The 14,288-nt window shown below is 38.5% G+C and overlaps 1 protein-coding gene across 3 annotated transcripts in view; it reads left to right on the top strand.

Annotated features, from left to right (window-relative positions):
- HACL1 (2-hydroxyacyl-CoA lyase 1) overlaps positions 1 to 14,288 on the top strand; it is a 45,380-nt gene that overhangs the window by 13,777 nt on the left and 17,315 nt on the right. For all 3 annotated transcript variants that reach the window (XR_009519339.1, XM_060011500.1, XM_060011499.1), the window contains exons 10-12: positions 3,282 to 3,387; positions 5,529 to 5,612; positions 6,557 to 6,658. Coding sequence is in view for 2 of the 3 variants with exons in the window: in XM_060011500.1 (XP_059867483.1) it covers positions 3,282 to 3,387; positions 5,529 to 5,612; positions 6,557 to 6,658 (292 nt within the window). In the remaining variant the exon portion in view is untranslated. The remainder of the gene's footprint in view (positions 1 to 3,281; positions 3,388 to 5,528; positions 5,613 to 6,556; positions 6,659 to 14,288) is intronic.

Raw genomic sequence — 14,288 nt, 5'->3', positions numbered from 1 at the left:
ACCTTATGGAACATAGTTATAATAGCTGATTTAAAGTATGTGTTTACTGATTCTAACATCTGGGTCATCAGTACAATTGGCATCTATTCATTATATTCTCTTTTGAAATTGGAATTTTTCTGGTTCTTTGTGTTTTGAGTAGTTTTGGATTGTATCCTAGAATTTTGAATACTGTGTTGTGAGATTCTAGGTCATACCAAAATCCTCTGTAGAATGCTGATTTTGTTTGTTTGTTTTAAGCAAGCAGTTAGCTTGGTTAGATTCAGAGTGCAGGTTCTGACTCACTCACTGTGAGCATGGTTCCAGGGTCAGTTGATTTCCAAAGCCTTTGCTATGCTCCTTTGGGTCTGTCCACACATGCCCAGCCCAGGGGTGAGCCCCAGCCCCAGTTCTGGATACAAACATGCTGGTTCATATCCAGAACTAGGGATTCCTTTTCTCTCTTAAGACATAGCCCACCCATTTCCCAGAGTCCCTTTTCCTGGCCCTTGCTGCTACCTTATCGTACCACACAACAGGTGCTGCCTTTGAGGCAAAGTGGCAGGAAAAAAAAGAAAGATGAAAGATAAGGGGGATGCCCCCATACTCTCCAGACCACAGGGGCCCCTTTTCCCAGTTCCTCTTGCCTGAAAAATGAAGTTTCTCTTGGGATTTTAGCTGCTTAGGACTTACCACAATGCCGCTGTGCTGCCCTCAGAGCACAGCTGTGAGAGAGAAATAGAGAAAAAGAAAATTTTGGAGCTTTCCCCCCATGCTCTCAGGCATGTGATCTTCTGGCCAAAAAGACACGGTTTCTCTCCAAGTTTTTGCTTTCCTTTAGTTCTGCAACTAGGACTGCTCTGAATCAAAGCGAAGAGATAAAAGAGGGGAAAACCTTAAAAACTCACCGCCTGCATGGGTCACTTCTTTGATCTCATCCCAGTCCACCTACTGTTGTTTACTTTTCAGAAGCCTCAGGTAGTTGCTTTTTATACTTGGTTCAGAGTTTCCACTGTATCAGTGGGAGAGCTCGGCTGGAGTGGGATTACCCAGCCTTGGCTGGCACTGGAAGTCTCTTCTTAGATTTTTTTTTTTTCTAATTGACTTCACTGTTCTTTTCACTGTTGTTTTTTTTTTTTTGCCCTGCCACATGCGGCATCTTAGTCCCCAAGCAAGGATCAAACCCACACCCCCTGCAGTGGGAGCTTGGAGTCTTATCCACTGGACTGCCAGGGAAGCCCCTCTTCTTTTTAAATTTTTAAAACACACTTTCTGATAAACCATGTATTTTTTTCTTTTAATTTCTTTATTATGAAATATTATAAATATACAAATGAGAGAGTAATTCAATGAGTACTATGTAACCACCACTCAACTTTATCAAATATAATATTAAGTAGTATGTTGTTGCTTTAAGGTTTTTTTTTTTAAGAAACAAAAAATTACAATTTGTTTGTAGTCCCTGCATACCTTACCTGATCCCACTTCCTCCCTCCCTCTCCACAGTTTACCACTGTTCTACATTTGGTAATTTTCATGTTATCATGCACACACTAAATTAATTTTGAGGGGTTTTTAAATGTCATGTTTGTTGTTCAGTCTTTAATGTTGCTCATTTAATGCTATTTTAATAAGATTATATGTTTACTTTTTTCATATTAGTATACATTGTACAGTAGCCAAATTAATTATTACACTGTTTTTTTCTTTTAATATACTTTAACTTGGGTTGAGCTGAAGTTTATCTTCATTCCTGTTGAATTTTAAGAAGATAATATTGATGACATAAATAATATAAAAAAGGTTGTAAGGGGCTGTAAATAATTGTATCAACAATTTCAAGGGTTTTGGAGTATCTATAAACAAATCTGTCCTTCCATTTTCAGGTTTTTTTTGTTTTTTGGGGGGTGTTTTTGTGGTACGCAGGCCTCTCACTGTTGTGGCCTCTCCCGTTGCGGAGCACAGGCTCCGGATGCACAGGCTCAGTGGCCATGGCTCACGGGCCCAGCCGCTCCACAGCATGTAGGATCTTCCCGGACCGGGGCACGAACCCATGTCCCCTGCATTGGCAGGCGGACTCTCAACCACTGCCACCAGGGAAGCCCCCATTTTCAGTTTTTATCTGTTAGTTAAATTGGGTCCCACAGGACCAAAACAGTATATGAGGATAGCTTTTTTGACTATATAGTTGAAATAATAACTGAATTTCTCTGAAAAATAGCATAAGCCACTGCAGAAGATAAAAGCAAAAAAAAAAAACAAACCAAAACAGATCCTCTTTGGGCAAAAGATAAGAAAAATGGGAAATAGCCAAGAAGTAAAAAAAAAGAAAACGCATGGCAGTTATTATAATAAAAATTATCCTGGAAAAAGGCATGACATTTCAATTGGATCAATAATAATGACAGTTGTATGCGTCATTAGAGCCACATCTGAAACAAAATGATACAGTGTAAAAGCAAGCAAAGATGTATGCGGTAAACAAAAGGAAAGCAAGAGTTATTAATATCAGAGTAGATATCAAAGTAAATATCAAAAAATTGAAGTTATATTGACAAAAATACTAAGATATATAAAACTGTTAGAAATATACTTGGTGTAATATTTTTTTAAAGCAGTTGGGGAAAGTGAATCAATCATCATAAAAATACCTGCTTCAAGGAATCAATATGAAGTATATATTAAGATTCAAATAAAGATGTGCAACCCAGTACTGTTAATAACAAAGAAAAATATCCAGCATTTGAGAAGAGGTGAAATAAATTTGTGTTCAACAAAATGTGTAGCCTTTAAAATTTGTATTTAAGAAGAACTTAATGATAAAGGAAAACATTTATGATAAGCAAAAGCGCATGAGACATTTAGTGTATAAGCTCAACTATATAAAAATACACATGCATAGAAAAAAAGACTAGATGAAATTATGCCAGGATATTAATAATAGTTTATAAGTTTATAGTATTATTGGGAAATTTTGGCTTTTTCTTTATACTTTTCTGCTTTTTCCAGATTATCTACAGTATACTTATATTAATTTTTCTAATGATAAAAAAGTAATAAATGCTATAGAGTATAGATAAAGTCTTATGGTAGTATTTTCTACTTATTTCATCTTTTGGATTACCATTTAAATAGAATGGCTTCATAAATTATTTCAGTTTGAAAGATCAAATTTACCGTATAAGCTGATTCTCAAGAACAGTGCAAGATCCAAATTATTTAGACTTTTCCAAATACTTTAGAATAATTCAAATAAGAATGTAGATATCCCTTTTGTTATATCAGATTTTTCTTTTTAATAGGGCTTTGCAATTTGCTGATGTAATTGTGTTACTTGGTGCCAGATTAAATTGGATTTTACATTTTGGACTGCCTCCAAGATATCAGCCAGATGTGAAGTTTATCCAGGTACTCAGAGGAGAGATTAACTGATTGATTGATTGATTTTTGGCTGCGTTGGGTCTTCATTGCTGCACTTGGGCTTTCTCTAGTTGCGGTGAGCGGGGGCTACTCTTCATTGCGGTGCGTGGGCTTCTCATTGCAGTGGCTTCTCTTGTCGTGGAGCACAGGTTCTAGGCGCACAGGCTTCAGGAGTTGTTGTACACAGCCTCAGTAGTTGTGGCTCGCAGGCTCTAGAGCTCAGGCTCATTAGTTGTGGCACATGGGCTTAGTTGCTCCTTGGCATGTGGGATCTTCCCGGACCAGGGCTCAAATCCACGTCCCCTGTATTGGCAGGCGGATTCTTAACCACTGTGCCACCAGGGAAGTCCTAAGAGGAGAGATTTAAAATCAGAGCTATGTGTAGTTTATTGTTCTCTCAGCCATTATCAGCTCCACTTTCTTCTCGGCTTTTGTAAAGAACTGTTTCTCTTTTTACAAAAGTAGAATTTTATAAATTGTCTGGCATAATTACAGGTACCAAAGTAAGCTGCCTTTTCAGGCCTATGAAACATAATGTACCACTTTACTGCTAACCAGAAAACCTTTCAAAATCAAGTTTTCAATAGTTTGAAAAGCATAATTTGGCTCTTCTTCATAGTTCAAGTATATTTAAAGGTAGACAAAAGAGGTTCAAGTAGGAGGTAGATTAGAACAAAACATTCAGCATTGTTAGGGATCAAGTTATTCTTTTAGATTCCAAAACCGTCAGACACCCTTTGGATGGAAATATCTAAACAATGGTGCTAAAACTATGTGTTTGGAATAAGCTCTTCTATCTTTATGACCCCTCTTTATAAACCAGTTTCCTTACTGATGTGAAAGGTACTTCCCAGAAACCTGTTTGCCCTACACAGATTGTGTAAAGGTATTTTAATGGCCTCACTGCAATTGCTGTCTTCTCCCTGCTTACCTTTTACTTCCTAAGTCAACTTCTAATAGGGGCCATTGAAAACTAAAACCACAAACAAGCAAGACCTGGATTGTACTGGAAGATGCTGCCTCTTGATTACAGAATGAAGTGCATCCCCTTTGGGGTGCCTAAATTACATTTCCTCAAGAAGCTGTTTTCACTTGCCCATGGCCATCCAGAAATGGAGCTTCTGAGTAAATAGGATGAAATCATGCCGTTCCCTGGGAGTGGGTCTCAAAATGTGGTTCCTGGACCAGCAGCATCAGCACCTCCTGGGAAACCTGTTAGAAATGTATATTTTTGGGCCCCACCCCAGACCTCTTGAGGTCAGAAACTCTGAGGTGGATTCTTGCAGTCTATGGCTTAACAGGCCTACCGGGAGGATCTGATATATGCTGAAATTTGAGAACTCCTGCTCTGAATAAGAATTCCAGGGTAATTAAGTAGAACCTTATTATTCATTACATTCAAAACTGTAATTGATCAAGTCAAATGCATTCCTGTGAGTATAGTGGAACAATAGTAAAGTTCTACAGAGTAGATTTTTTTTAAAATTTTTATTTATTTATTTTTGGCTGTGTTGGGTCTTCGTTGCTGCACACGGGCTTTCTCTAGTTGCGGCAAGCGGGGGCTACTCTTCGTTGCGGTGTGCGGGCTTCTCACTGCGGTGGCTTCTCATTGCAGAGCACGGGCTCTAGGCGCGCGGGCTTCAGTAGGTGTGGCACACAGGCTCAGTAGTTGTGGCACATGGGCTCAGTAGTTGTGCCCCACGGGCTTAGTTGCTCCTTGGCATGTGGGATCTTCCCAGACCAGGGCTCGAACCCACATCCCCCTGCATTGGCAGGTGGATTCTTAACCACTGCGCCACCAGGAAAGTCCCCGGAGTAGATTTTAAAATGAAGGAAGATAGTGAGGTTTCTTTTTTTTTAATGAACAATTACACGAGGTTTAATAAAATTTTAAATGTTCAAGCCTAACTGACACAGCAATTTTACTTCTTGAAGTGATGATAGTGAGGTTTCTATACTAGCTATGATACTCATATAGTTCCGCGGATTTATACTTTTATCAAGGAACTTCTTGAATATCAAATCTTAATCATATGCTTATGTGTAACATGCACAGTCCATTTACTGTCTTAATTCTTAAAGATTTTTAAGAATAAACAGTTTGTTCTTTAGCCTTGCCTCTTTTTCAGGTTGATATCTGTGCAGAAGAGTTGGGGAATAATGTAAGACCTGCTGTGACCTTGCTAGGAGACATAAATGCTGTCACTAAACAGGTGAGAGCTTTTGCCTGGGTTTTAGTTTATGTGGCTTGGTCTTTAGGGAAGTCAGTTCTTGAAAATGTTTAAATCTTGATTCACTTGGTGACAGGTCTATTAATATCTATTTTAAATAAAATTTATGATGTAAAGCTATTCTTAAATATAACTATGGAACTTGGTAAATCCAATTCCTTATGTATAGATAATTTGTATGTGGGTAAGTTAAGCATTTTTGAAAGGTGATCGAAAATTTAAAGGCATTCAGTCGGCACACTGATTTCAGCTATCTGAAAGATTATAATACAGCTCCCAGAGGAACTGAACTTACAGCCAAGAAATGGCTTTATGTACTGGAAAAAATCTAACTTAGTATTTCTTAAGGCAATAAAGAGATTTTTTACTCTTCAAACTGTAATCAGTGACTTATCCAGATTCTTATTATTTGTATATAATTTATACATTTCACTGTGACAGATAAAATATAGGCACATTTGTTACATGACTTTGGATACAAATTGGTATGATTGTCATGATTATACAAAATTAGGATGTAATCCCCAATATTAAAACACTCTGGAGCATTTGGTCTGTATCATGGGAATCCCTAGGTATTGGGGCTATGAGTCTTCTTGCAGGGGTTCTTTGGCAGGGTGACTTTCCTTCTGTTGTCAGAGGCAGAGGAAGGCTTACAAGCCCCCTTGCCTGTGAAGTATGGAGGGGGTTACAGTTCTGCTTTGTCTTGTGGGATCCCAATTTCTGGTAGAAGTCGTCACTGAACCAAGCAGAAGCTTTCCGTGGTACCTATTTATCTTCTATCAGTTGTTTACTGCCCAGAGGAAAAACAGAGTATGAGTGATGTGAAAGGTAGGATACTGTAGCTGTGTTGTCTTTTTTAGAAGAGATTTTTATGCTAATATGATTTATTTTCAAAAAGGAAAGAAAAAGTTTCTGCTTTTTAGCTTTTAGAACAATTTGATAAAACACCATGGCAGTATCCTCCTGAGAGCAAGTGGTGGAAAATTCTGAGAGAAAAAATGAAGAGCAATGAAGCTTTATCCAAGGTAATATGGGACCCACTGAAACTCAAGAATACTTCAGGGCCATGGTTCAGTTAGTTCTGTCATAGCATGACATTTGCATTCCTAAAATCATAACGTGTAAGATACACACACACACATTCATATATGTATTACAATAAATATGGCACCTGAAGTTTCTTGTGGAAGTGGGCATTGGAAAGGTTATAGCTCGTGAGTTACCGTGAAGCAGTGGAAAGAGGGGATCTGACATTGGACAGACAGTCGTAAGAGCCAATGTGGATGGGTGTGGCTCCTTGTCCTCAGTTTGACCTTGGCACCAAATCACAAGAGATCTTTTGGAACTTTAAATCCTGGGGCATGTTGGGGCATGTTTGTCCTGTAAGATATAAGTCCACCAAGGCATGCATTTATAATAGATGTTTCATCAAAACTGAAAATTTGATCTATACCACCTTTTTCATTTTTTTTTAATTTCCACTTTATTGAGGTATAATTTTTTAAATTTATTTATTTATTTATTTTTGGCCACGTTGGGTCTTTGTTGCTGTGCGTGGGGTTTCTCTAGTTGCGGTGAGTGGGGGCTACTCTTCGTTGTGGTGCACGGGCTTCTCATTGTGGTGGCTTCTCTTTGTTGCGGAGCAAGGGCTCTAGGTGCTTGGGCTTCAGTAGTTGTGGCACGTGGGCTCAGTAGTTGTGGCTCACGGACTCTAGAGCGCAGGCTCAGTAGTTGTGATGCACGGTCTTAGTTGCTCTGCGACATGTGGGATCTTCCCGGACCAGGGCTCAGAGCCGTGTTACCTGCATTGGCAGGCAGATTCTTAAGCACTGAGCCACCAGGGAAGTCCCTGTGGAGGTGTAATTGATGTATAAAATTGTAAGATATTTAAAGGTACATCATGGTGCATTGATAAACACACTGTGAAAGAGTTCTCCCCATCTAGTTAATTAACACATCCATCCCCTCACATTTATTTCATTTCATTTAATTTCATTTTATGTTAGTGAGACCATTTGTAGCTTTCTTTTTCAATTAACTTTTGTATCACTGCTGGAAATTCTTTTGCAACTTCCTTATCTGCACTCATGGCTCTGCCTGATAGCTGAAGGCTTTGAAATTTATAGTAATGTATGAAACTACCAAACCATCCACTGTTAGCACTAAAATGAGCCACTTCTGCAGGATTTGGCAATTTTTGTTTAAAGTCTTTGTATATGGATAGTGTTTTCTCTTTGATTGTGAGAAAGTTGTTCCTGATTTTTTTTTAACATCTTTATTGGAGTATAATTGCTTTACAGTGGTGTGTTAGTTTCTTCTTTATAACAAAGTAAATCAATTATACATATACATATATCTCTGTATCTCTTCCCTCTTGTGTCTCCCTCCCTCCCACCCTCCCTATCTCACCCCTCTAGGTGGTCACAAAGCACCGAGCTGATCTCCCCGTGCTATGCGGCTGCTTCCCACTAGCAATCTATTTTACGTTTGGTAGTATATATATGTCCATGCCACTCTCTCACTTTGTCCCAGCTTAACCTTCCCCCTCCTGTATCCTCAAGTCCATTCTTTAGTAGGTTTGTGTCTTTATTCCCGTCTTGCCCCTAGGTTCTTCATGACCATTTTTTTTTTTCTTTTTTAGATTCCATGTCTATGTGTTAGCATACGGTATTTGTCTTTCTCTTTCTGACTTACTTCACTCTCTATGACAGACTCTAGGTCCAACCACCTCACTACAAATAACTCAATTTCGTCTCTTTTTATGGCTGAGTAATATTCCATTGTATATATGTGCCACATCTTCTTTATCCCTTCATCTGTTGATGGACGCTTAGGTTACTTCCATGTCATGGCTATTGTAAATAGAGCTGCAATGAACATTGTGGTACATGACTCTTTTTGAATTATGGTTTTCTCAGGGTATATGCCCAGTAGTGGATTGCTGGGTTGTATGGTAGTTCTATTTTTAGTTTTTTAAGGAACCTCCATACTGTTCTCCATAGTGGCTGCACCAATTTACATTCCCACCAACAGTGCAGGAGGGTTCCCTTTTCTCCACACCCTCTCCAGCATTTATTGTTTCTAGATTTTTGGATGGTGGCTATTCTGACTGGTGTGAGATGATATCTCACTGTAGTTTTGATTTGCATTTCTCTAATAATTCATGATGTTGAGCATTCTTTCATGTGTTTGTTGGCAATCTGTATATCTTCTTTGGAGAAATGTCTGTTTAGGTCTTCTGCCCATTTTTGGATTGGGTTGTTTGTTTTTTTCATATTGAGCTGCATGAGCTGCTTGTAAATTTGGGAGATTAATCCTTTGTCAGTTGCTTCATATGCAAATATTTTCTCCCATTCTGAAGGTTGTCTTTTCATTCTTGTTTATGGTTTCCTTTGCTGTGCAAAAGCTTTTAAGTTTCATTAGGTCCCATTTGTTTATTTTTGCTTTTATTTCCGTTTCTTTAGGAGGTGGGTCAAAAAGGATCGTGCTGTGATTTATGTCATAGAGTGTTCTGCCTATGTTTTCCTCTAAGAGTTTGATAGTGTCTGGCATTACATTTCGGTCTTTAATCCATTTTGAGCTTATTTTTGTGTATGGTGTTAGGGAGTGTTCTAATTTCATTCTTTTACATGTAGCTGTCCAATTTTCCCAGCACCACTTATTGAAGAGGCTGTCTTTTCTCCACTGTACATTCCTGCCTCCTTTATCAAAGATAAGGTGACCATATGTGTGTGGGTTTATCTTTGGGCTTTCTATCCTGTTCCATGGATCTATATTTCTGTTATTGTGCCAGTACCATACTGTCTTGATTACTGTAGCTTTGTAGTATAGTCTGAAGTCAGGGAGCGTGATTCCTCCAGCTCCGTTTTTCATTCTCAAGATTGCTTTGGCTATTCGGGGTCTTTTGTGTTTCCATACAAATTGTGAAATTTTTTGTTCTAGTTCTGTGAAAAATGCCAGTGGTAGTTTGAGGGATTGCACTGAATCTGTAGTTTGCTTTGGGTAATATAGTCATTTTCACAATGTTGATTCTTCCAGTCCAAGAATGTGGTATATCTCTCCATCTCTTTGTATCATATTTAATTTATTTAATCAGTGTCATGAGTTTCTGCATACAGGTCTTTTGTCTCCTTAGGTAGGTTTATTCCTAGATATTTTATTCTTTTTGTTGCAGTGGTAAATGGGAGTGTTTTCTTAATTTCACTTTCAGATTTTTCATCATTAGTGTGTAGGAATGCCAGAGATTTCTGTGCATTAATTTTGTATCCTGCTACTTTACCAAATTCATTGATTAGCTGTAGTAGTTTTCTGGTAGCATCTGTAGGATTCTCTATGTATAGTATCATGTCATCTGCAAACAGTGACAGCTTTACTTCTTCTTTTCCGATTTGGATTCCTTTTGTTTCTTTTTCTTCTCTGATTGCTGTGGCTAAAACTTCCAAAATATGTTGAATAATAGTGGTGAGAGTGGGCAACCTTGTCTTGTTCCTGATCTTCGTGGAAATGCTTTCAGTTTTTCACCATTGAGGATGATGTTGGCTGTGGGTTTGTCATATATGGCCTTTATTATGTTGAGGAAAGTTCCCTCTATGCCTGCTTTCTGAAGGGTTTTTATCATAAATGGGCATTGAATTTTGTCACAAGCTTTTTCTGCATCTATTGAGATGATCATATGTTTTTTCTCCTTCAATTTGTTAATATGGTGTATCACATTGATTGATTTGCATATATTGAAGATTCCTGGGATAAACCCCACTTGATCATGGTGTATGATCCTTTTAATGTGCTGTTGGATTCTGTTTGCTAGTATTTTGTTGAGGATTTTGCATCTATGTTCATCAGTGATATTGGCCTGTAGTTTTCTTTATTTGTGAAATCTTTGTCTGGTTTTGATATCAAGGTGATGGTGGCCTCGTAGAATGAGTTTGGGAGTGTTCCTCCCTCTGCTATATTTGGAAGAGTTTGAGAAGAATAGGTGTTAGCTCTTCTCTAAATGTCTGATAGAATTCGCCTGTGAAGCCATCTGGTCCTGGGCTTTTGTTTGTTGGAAGATTTTTAATCACAGTTTCAATTTCAGTGCTTGTGACTGGTCTGCTCATATTTTCTATTTCTTCCTGGTTCAGTCTCCACAGGTTGTGCATTTCTAAGAATTTGTCCATTTCTTGCAGTTTGTGCATTTTATTGGCATAGAGTTGCTTGTAGTAATCTCTCATGATCCTTTGTATTTCTGCAGTGTCCGTTGTTTCTTCTCCTTTTTCATTTCTAATTCTGTCGATTTGAGTCTTCTCCCTTTTTTTCTTCATGAGTCTGGCTAATGGCTTATTAATTTTGTTTATCTTCTCAAAGAACCAGCTTTTATTTTTATTGATCTTTGCTGTCATTTCCTTTATTTCTTTTTTCTTTGATTTCTGATCTGATCTTTATGATTTCTTTCCTTCTTCTAACTTTGGGGTTATTTGTTCTTCTGTCTCTAATTGCTTTAGGTGTAAGGTTAGGTTGTTTATTTGAGATGTTTCTTGTTTCTTGAGGTAAGATTGTATTGCTATAAACTTCCCTCTTAAAACTGCTTTTGCTGCATCCCGTAGGTTTTGGGTGGTTGTGTTTTCATTGTCATTTGTCCCTAGGTATTTTTTTAATTTTCTCTCTGATTTTTTCAATGATCTCTTGGTTATTTAGTAGTGTATTGTTTACCCTCCATGTGTTTGTATTTTTTACAGATTTTTTCCTGGAATTGATATCTAGTCTCATAACGTTGTGGTCAAAAAAGATACTTGATACGATTTCAATTTTCTTAAATTTACCAAGCTTGATTTGTGACCCAAGATATGATCTATCCTGGAGAATATTCCATGAGCACTTGAGAAGAAAGTGTATTCTGTTGTTTTTGGATGGAATGTCCTATAAATATCAATTAAGTCCATCATGTTTAATGTATCATTTAAAGCTTGTGTTTCCTTATTTATTTTCATTTTGGATGATCTGTCCATTAGTGAAAGTGGGGTGTTTATGTCCGCTACTATTATTGTGTTACTGTCGATTTCCCCTATTATGGCTGTTAACATTTGCCTTGTGTACTGAGGTGCTCCTATGTTGGTTGCATAAATATTTACAATTGTTATATCTTCTTCTTGGATAGATCCCTTCATCATTATGTAGTGTCCTTCTTTGTCTCTTGTAAGTCTTTATTTTAAAGTCTACTTCGTCTGATATGAGAATTGCTCCTCCAGCTTTCTTTTGATTTCCATTTTCATGGAATATCTTTTTCCATCCCCTCACTTTCAGTCTGTATGTGTCCCTACGTCTGAAGTGGGTCTCTTGTAGACAGCGTATATACAGGTCTTGTTTTTGTATCCATTCAGCCAGTCTGTTTCTTTTGGTTGGATCATTTAATCCATTTACACTTAAGGTAATTATCGATATGTATGTTCCTATTACCATTTTCTTAATTGTTTTGGGTTTGTTGTTGTAGGTCATTTCCTCCTCTTGTGTTTCCTGCTGAGAGAAGTTCCTTTAGCATTTGTTGTAAGGCTGGTTTGGTGGTGCTGAATTCTCTTAGCTTTTGCTTGTCTGTAAAGGTTTTAATTTTTCCATCAAATCTGAATGAGATCCTTGCTGGGTAATCTTGGTTGCAGGTTTTTCTCCTTCATCACTTTAAATATGTCCTGCCACTCCCTTCTGGCTTGCAGAGTTTCTGCTGAAAGATCTGCTGTTAACCTTATGGGGATTCCCTTGTGTGTTATTTGTTGTTTTTCCCTTGCTGCTTTTAATATTTTTTCTTTGTATTTAGTTTTTGATAGTTTGATTAATATGTGTCTTGGCATGTTTCTCCTTGGATTTATGGGACTCTCTGTGCTTCCTGGACTTGATTAACTATTTCCTTTCCCATATTAGGGAAGTCTTCAATTATAATCTCTTCAAATATTTTCTCAGTCCTTTTCTTTTTCTCTTCTTCTTCTGGAACCCCTATAATTCGAATGTTGGTACGTTTAATGTTGTCCCAGAGGTCTCTGAGACTGTCCTCAATTCTTTTCATTCTTTTTTCTTTATTCTGCTCTGCAGTAGTTATTTCCACTATTTTATCTTCCAGGTCACTTATCCGTTCTTCTGCCTCAGTTATTCTGCTATTGATCCCTTCTAGAGAATTTTTAATTTCATTTATTGTGTTCATCACTGTTGTTTGCTCTTTAGTTCTTCTAGGTCCTTGTTAAACGTTTCTTGTATCTTCTTCATTCTATTTCCAAGATTTTGGATTATCATTACTCTGAATTCATTTTCAGGTAGACTGCCTATTTCCTCTTCATTTGTTAGGTCGAGTGGGTTTTTATCTTGCTCCTTCATCAGCTGTGAGTTTCTCTGTCTTCTCATTTTGCTTAACCTACTGTGTTTGGGGGTCTCCTTTTCACAGGCTGTATGTTCATAGTTCCTGTTGTTTTTGGTGTCTGTCCCCAGTGGCTAAGGTTGGTTCAGTGGGTTGTGTAGGCTTCCTGGTGGAGGGGACTAGTGCCTGTGTTCTGGTGGATGAGGCTGGATCTTGTCTTTCTGGTGGGCAGGTCCACATCTGGTGGTGTGTTTTGGGGTGTCTGTGGCCTTATTATGATTTTAAGCAGCCTCTCTGCTAATGGATGGGGTTGTGTTCCTGTCTTGCAGTTGTTTGGCATAGGGTGTCCAGTAGTGTAGCTTGCTAGTCATTAAGTGGAACTGGGTCTTGTTGTTGAGATGGACATCTCTGGGAGATTTTTGCCATTTGATATTACATGCATCTGGGAGGTCTCTTGTGGACCAGTGTCCTGAACTTGGCTCTCCTACCTCAGAGGCACAGCCTTGATGCCTGGCTGGAGCACCAAGAGCCTGTCATCCACACAGCTCAGAATAAAAGGGAGGAAAAAAAAGAAAGAAGAAGTTAAAATAAAATAAAGTAAAATTATTAAAATAAAAAATAATTATTAAAAAAATTTTTTTAAGTAATTAAAAAAAAGAGAGAAATAAGAGAGCAACGAAACCAAAAAACAAATGCACCAATGATAACAAGTGCTAAAAACGATGCTAAAAAAAAAAAAAAAGAAAACAGACAGACAGAACTCTAGGACAAATGGTAAAAGCAAAGGTATACAGACAAAATCACACACAGAAGCATACACATACACACTCACGAAAAGAGAAAAAGGGAAAAAAGTATGTATATCATTGCTCCCAAAGTCCACCTCCTCAATTTGGGATGATTCATTATCTCTTCAGGTATTCCACAGATGCAGGGTACATCAAGTTGCTTGTAGAGATTTGATCTGCGGCTCCTGAGGCTGCCTGTAGAGATTTCCCTTTTTCTTCTTTGTTCGCACAGCTCCTGGGGTTCAGCTTTGGATTTGGACCCACCTCTGCGTGCAGGTCGCCTGAGGGCATCTGTTCTTCACTCAGGCAGGACGGGGTTAAAGGAGCCGCTGATTCGGGGGCTCTGGCTCACTCAGGCCGGGGGGAGGGAGGTGCACGGAGTGCGGGGCGAGCCTGCGGCAGCAGAGACCGGCGTGACGTTGCACCAGCCTGAGGCGCGCCGTGCATTCTCCCAGGGAAGTTGTCCCTGGATCCCGGGACCCTTGCAGTGGCTGGCTGCACAGGCTCCCCGGAAGGAGGGTGTGGATAGTGACCTGTGCTCGCACAGTT

This window comes from Delphinus delphis, chromosome 4 (genome assembly GCF_949987515.2).
Source record: "Delphinus delphis chromosome 4, mDelDel1.2, whole genome shotgun sequence".
Taxonomy (NCBI): Eukaryota; Metazoa; Chordata; class Mammalia; order Artiodactyla; family Delphinidae; genus Delphinus; species Delphinus delphis.
The sequence above is the reverse complement of the archived record's forward strand: the minus strand, read 5'-3'. Positions and strand labels throughout refer to the sequence as shown.